Here is a 6,493-nt window from a genome sequence, read left to right on the forward strand (position 1 = left end):
ATTGTTACAGCACAAGTACGTTCTTTTTTCTTTGGTGCATGTACCGAGGTCAGGGTCACAATTCCTGTCTACCTCTAATGGGCGCATGGCGTATTAGCACGCGGTAAGATCATTCCTAACTATTTTTTTCTTTATTCTGCTCTCTTTCTGATTTTTTTATTTTTTTTTATTTTTTTATCTTTTCGTAAAGTGAAATAAGAGAGAATTTTATCTTGTAGGGAATGACTTTAGAAAACAATTTGTGAAACAAACTATGAAAAAAAATCATTAAAACACTGTAGAACGAAAATTCTTTCACAGAAAAGTTCAAGATCGTGAAGAGAATTTATTGGACATGATCTAAATAGCCGTTGTGCATGCATGCATGTTCCCGAAAACAATCAACAACAGGCACAGCAAATGCATGGGCGATTGCTTAAGCATCATTGTTCTCATGACCCTAGCCATCAAAAATACGTTATGCAAATTGCTTGGGCCTATAGCGCCGAGAGCAACTATTTGACTGCAACTATCAGCCGTGTAATCTTTATCTTCAAGTCACCACTAAATTAAACATTGCGTGTGCATGCTTCGAAACTGTAATGCAATATAATCGCCGTAGATTTTGGACAAAGTCGAATATAATCTTGAAGATAACCAGAGCAATCCCTCAGCTCCAGACTGACGCTGAGCATTTGTTTGGGCATGGGAGAATTTATAGAATCTCTCTGGAGAGTAGCTGGGAATTGAACTCAGATCTTTTTACAGCCGTAGAGATAGCATGCATCTATGTGAGAACGAGATAGACTTGCCATCGTGGCCATAAACATGAGAGGAAAATTTCAATAATCCTTGCGTACTGACTATCAAAATTATTCATTTGCATTGAGATTTATATTGAAGAGATAGGTAGAAAAATAACAAATAGATAAAAGAATCGACAGATAGACAAATATTGGGTGAAAGAGATGACGAAAGAAATAACCTGTGTGCCCACTCAACTTATGGAGTTGCATTTCCCCCATAAACAGTATGAAAAGTGGACAGGCTTGTAGCCCAGTGACGGAACTCTATAGGTGGAGGGAGCTAGCGGGAGTTCGACTCCCGTTCTGTACCCCAAAAAATCTTCAAAGTAGATCACGCAGTAGGGAGACGTCTATATGAAAACTCAACACTAATAGATAACAATACCCGAAGACAGATCAATGCGTCAATCAGAAGCATGAGGGATCCATTGCCAAGATCAAGCCAAACAATCATACGAGGCCACAACGACAACTGCCACGCCGTCCCATCGGCCTTTTCCCAAATCACAGGCACATCGCCGCCATTCGTCCGTCACCTTGCTCTGCCTTTCCTTTCTTTTTGGTGCCACACCAACCCGCAGGGCGGGTAGGCACTTGACCGCAATCACCACACAATGTCGACGCCGCATCCCCCACCTCCCCACGAACCCCATGTGTAGCACGCTATACTCGGTGGACCATGGATCCACCCTTCGCCTCCCTGCTAAGAACCCAAGCACCGGGCTAACGACTACCTACACTCTGCTGACGCGCAGGGCCCATACTCGCTGGCCCCACCAGCCATGGGACAGTATAAGACGTTGTGGTGCCGCAGGACGTATCCTCACGGTGACATCGTCACTTACACATATACCAACTCTCAATGGCCCTGCATCGCAACGGTTACGTCAGAGGATCTCTTTGCTGTGACGTACGGCTCCAGTGCCGACGACACCTCCACTCGGGTAGTATAAGGTCCCATTTGGTATAGCTCTAGATCCAATATTTTTTGAAGCTGATCAAACCTAACTTAAAAAAACTTAAATCTTGAACTATAGTTAGATTGAGAATATTTAATTAAACCATGTGATTTTATTTTAAACTAAAAATAAAAATTTAAACTAATTTATTTTATGATAAAAAGCTATGGTTAGATTGAGAATATTTAATTAAACTATGTGATTTCATTTTAAACAAAAATAAAAATTTAAACTAATTTATTTTATAATAAAAACTTCAGATTCAGTCAGACCAAATAGTCCCATAGCTCCGGCTGGGTGCTTTTTTTCCCGCTTCCTACCTCCCTCCTTCCCCGTCGTCGCGAATCGCATCGAGATTCGCGCGGCCGTGTCTTGCTCCGAGCTGCTGCTTACCCCTCTCGGTCGCGTCCGCGCCCAGATCTCTAGCTCGCTCGCCGGTGCTCGGGCTAGATCTGGCCGCGGCGAGGAGGCGGAGTCCGGCCGGAGGTTGGTGAGGTCCGAGGGGGAGGGGAGGAAGGACGTGCGCCATGGAGCTGGCGGTGGGCGGGGGGATGCGGCGGTCGGCGTCGCACACCTCGCTGTCGGAGTCAGACGACTTCGACCTCTCGCGGCTGCTCAACAAGCCGCGGATCAAAGTCGAGCGCCAGCGCTCCTTCGACGACCGCTCGCTCAGCGACGTCTCGCACTCCGGCGGCTACGCCAGGGGTGGCGGCGGCTTCGATGGCATGTACTCGCCGGGGGGCGGCCTGCGCTCCCTCATCGGCACGCCGGCCTCCTCCGCGCTCCACTCCTTCGAGCCTCACCCCATCGTCGGCGACGCGTGGGAGGCGCTCCGCCGCTCCCTCGTCTTCTTCCGCGGCCAGCCACTCGGTACCATCGCCGCCTTCGACCACGCATCCGAGGAAGTCCTCAACTACGACCAGGTGGACTGTCACTACGCTTCCTAGTTCCTACTACCGCAAATTCTTTTGATTCCAAGCTTGTATTTTTTAATCTTATTGATGTGCTTGCTTATATTATTTGGGGGAACTTGGGGGCAGGTGTTTGTGAGGGATTTCGTGCCGAGCGCGCTGGCGTTCCTGATGAACGGCGAGCCGGAGATCGTCAAGAACTTCCTTTTGAAGACCCTGCTGCTGCAGAGCAGGGAGAAGAAAGTCGATCGGTTCAAGCTCGGGGAGGGGGCCATGCCGGCCAGCTTCAAGGTGCTGCATGATGCGAAGAAGGGCGTCGATACCCTACATGCCGATTTTGGGGAGAGCGCGATTGGGAGGGTTGCGCCGGTGGATTCCGGCTTCTGGTGGATCATACTCCTACGGGCCTACACAAAGTCCACAGGGGATTTGACGCTGGCAGAGACACCGGAGTGCCAGAAAGGGATGAGGCTTATACTCAGCCTGTGCTTGTCTGAGGGGTTTGATACCTTCCCGACATTGTTATGTGCTGATGGTTGCTGCATGATAGATCGCAGAATGGTAAGCTATTGACTTATGCCCTGTTTTTTCAGTATGTTTTAAGTCTATATTTAGCATTTCTATTACAATAGTTATTTCAGAATAACACTATCGCCCATTCATCTCAAAAGTAATGACAGTGCACTCTTAGATATAGTGCTCTAATGATATTTTTGAAATAATATAAGGTTTCAGCTGTTCTGGTTATGATTTGCATGCTTCCCGTGTCCTCTGTCCGTAGATAACCATTTGATGTTATGCTTGCTGTGGTTTCAATGGCTATATCTTGATGCAGCTAAAATGTGACATTTAGGGAGTAACACTGTTTATAACTCGTGTTGCTGCTGTTTGATCGGTTTGTGAGATTCATAATTCCGGTTGTTTGGTAAAGTAATGACACAGGCCCAGGCCCAGGCCCAGGTTGCTTATTTTTGTGGCCTCTGATGCCTTCGTACTTACAGTCTTTGTCAAACTTTGATTGTTTGAATTTGATGATGTGGTGTTGTTTTTGTTTGATATGTTATCATATTAGAGTATGCTAAACATTAACTAAATCTGTAATTTTTCTGTTCAAAATATGACGTCAAATGTCTTTTTTTCCCCCTCTTTGAGCATGAACTTGCCTACAATATGTCTGTACAACCAGAATAATTTGTTAGACTTTTAGCTGTTTTTTTTTTCTCGAACGCGCAGGAGATCTACGTGTCATTCCATTAAAGAAGGAGAAAAAGGCAACAAAGTACAGAACACAACACCACACTACTTACACACGCCTTGCCAGTAACAGGAATTGGACGACCAACAAAAATAAAACACTAGGAACAAGGAACTAAACTCCCATGGTCCTTAGCTCCTGCCATGACCCATCGGCAGCCTTCCTCTGCCTATTTTTGCACCACCGTACTCACGCTCAGAGCAGCACCGTTGAAGTCACAATCATTTCGATGCTTCCATAACTCCCAAGCAATAAGAATTATCAAAGAATTGAGGCCTTTCCTATGTTGCTTGTCAACCTTCCCTGATTGCCTGACACCACCAGCCCGAGAATGTTTCCGTGTCCGACTGAGGTGCCACAGCCTGGGACTTTTAGCTGTTGGTACAGCCAGATTCTGCTATTTCATTTGGTGAGCAACCTTCAGCCTTGCACGCAGAGACACATGAAGATTATCTCCTATATTTGCTGATGGCTTTACAATTACATTTTATTATGTGGACAATTGCTCATACAAGTCCATAAGCAGCACTAGACTTGAATCCGGCTACTTGTCTCATTCTGTGACATGTCAACTCATATGTCTTATTTTCACTAGTGCACAATAGAATGATGGCAAATATAAAATAAAAAGATCCATTTCACTGTAAATGCTTCTTGAATTGTATTTATTAATCTTATTCGTCCTACTTGTCGCTGACTTTCGACATATTGATGCCCCCTCTGAGTTACTTATGATTATAAGTACCGTATGGCTTAGTTTGAAATGCCATTTTGACTTCTATGTGAGCCTCTTATCCCCATTCTTATTGTTAATCTTATTTGTAGGGTGTGTATGGCTACACCATTGAAATCCAAGCCCTTTTCTTTATGGCACTTAGGTGTGCTCTTCAAATGCTTAAGCATGATACTGAAGGGAATGAGTTTGTAGAGAAGATTGCTACTCGCCTTCATGCTTTAAGTTATCACATGCGAAGCTATTTTTGGCTTGATTTCCAGCAGCTAAATGACATTTATCGCTATAAGACAGAAGAATATTCCCACACAGCTGTCAACAAATTCAATGTTATTCCAGATTCTATTCCGGACTGGTTATTTGATTTTATGCCTTGTCAAGGTGGTTTTTTCATTGGTAATGTCAGTCCTGCAAGGATGGACTTCCGCTGGTTTGCACTTGGAAACATGATTGCCATACTTTCGTCTCTTGCTACACCTGAGCAATCTACGGCCATAATGGATCTTATTGAGGAGCGCTGGGAAGAGCTAATCGGTGAAATGCCTCTGAAGATATGTTATCCAGCTATCGAGAACCATGAATGGCGAATTGTGACAGGTTGTGACCCAAAAAATACCAGATGGAGTTACCACAATGGAGGATCATGGCCAGGTTAGCGAGCTTCACATTGCTTGGATTTCACTCTTTGAATCCTTTGCAATTTTTTAGGTCAATAAAGTATTTTGCTTTTGTTCTGTCCTGTTCGGAGGCTGAACTACACTAAACAGTATGGATGATTTTGAGCAGCTACTTGATGTTCCCTACATTCATATGTTCTGAGCAATTTCATACGTTGTGATCTTAAATGATTCCCTTTTAGTGTTGGGAAGAGCAAGACCTCTTTTGTTGAACGTCTGACACATTCCCTTACGCCAATAGTTCATATTCTTATTGAATGCTCCTAATTCTGTACCCCAGGGCGCAGAATTATTTGGGTCCTGGTCTTTTCAATGATCCTCCTATTTTCTGATATTTCCAGTAGGAATTCATAACATGGCGTATTGAACATCTTCATCATTCATTCGTTTTAATTCTTAGTCCAAGGACCCTGAACAGTGTTAGCTATTTTCACACATCGAATTGACATTTTTGCTAGTTCTTTCTGCAGTACTTCTCTGGCTGCTGACTGCAGCCTGCATCAAGACTGGCCGGCCGCAAATTGCAAGAAGAGCAATTGACCTAGCTGAGAGGAGGCTGTTAAAGGACGGCTGGCCAGAGTATTATGATGGGAAGCTTGGGCGTTATGTTGGCAAGCAGGCGCGGAAATTCCAGACTTGGTCCATTGCAGGGTATTTGGTTGCCAAGATGATGCTGGAGGACCCTTCACATCTTGGCATGATTTCCCTGGAAGAGGATAGGGCGATGTTGAAGCCTGTTTTGAGGAGGTCCGCGTCGTGGACAAACTGAGATGTTGACGAAAACTTTTAGGGAAGCAAAGTCAGCTGTAGACACGAATTCTTCGGGTAGAGCTTGCCTGCTGATCCCTTCCTTTGACTTTCCAAACTGGAAAGGTTTGCTTTCTCTTGTCTCCTCGGTTGTACAATACCTCAGCTCATTTCCTGAGTTGAAAAGAAGCAATTGCGGGAAGGGGCGTTTTGGTTTTTCTATCCCTCGTTGTAAGAAGATACACTGATTCTTGCTTTGGTCATCCTACAAGTTATCGATCCTTTTGGTTGGGCTCAGCTTTGTTGTATGAGTTGACTATACAGCTGAATACGCTGATCCGAGCTCCCCTGTGATGTGAGCAACAGAAGTGGTATGCTAACGAATAAAGTTCTTTTGGTTTTTTTCTGCATGGTTACATGCCTACA

The 6,493-nt window shown here is 44.7% G+C and overlaps 1 protein-coding gene across 2 annotated transcripts; it reads left to right on the forward strand.

Moving 5' to 3' along the window:
- Nucleotides 1-2,043: 2,043 nt before the first annotated feature.
- LOC133919064 (cytosolic invertase 1-like) lies at nucleotides 2,044-6,493 on the forward strand. 2 transcript variants are annotated; one of them, XM_062363295.1, is made up of 4 exons: nucleotides 2,044-2,667; nucleotides 2,785-3,216; nucleotides 4,736-5,294; nucleotides 5,779-6,493. In XM_062363295.1, the coding sequence occupies exons 1-4, from the start codon at nucleotides 2,272-2,274 to the stop codon at nucleotides 6,087-6,089; spliced, it is 1,698 nt and encodes a 565-aa protein (XP_062219279.1). In that variant the 5' UTR covers nucleotides 2,044-2,271; the 3' UTR covers nucleotides 6,090-6,493. The 2 variants fall into 2 exon arrangements, with proteins under 2 accessions (XP_062219279.1, XP_062219280.1); XM_062363296.1 differs by having other exon boundaries at nucleotides 2,046-2,667; nucleotides 5,791-6,493.

Source organism: Phragmites australis, chromosome 5 (assembly GCF_958298935.1).
Source record: "Phragmites australis chromosome 5, lpPhrAust1.1, whole genome shotgun sequence".
Lineage (NCBI taxonomy): Eukaryota > Viridiplantae > Streptophyta > Magnoliopsida > Poales > Poaceae > Phragmites > Phragmites australis.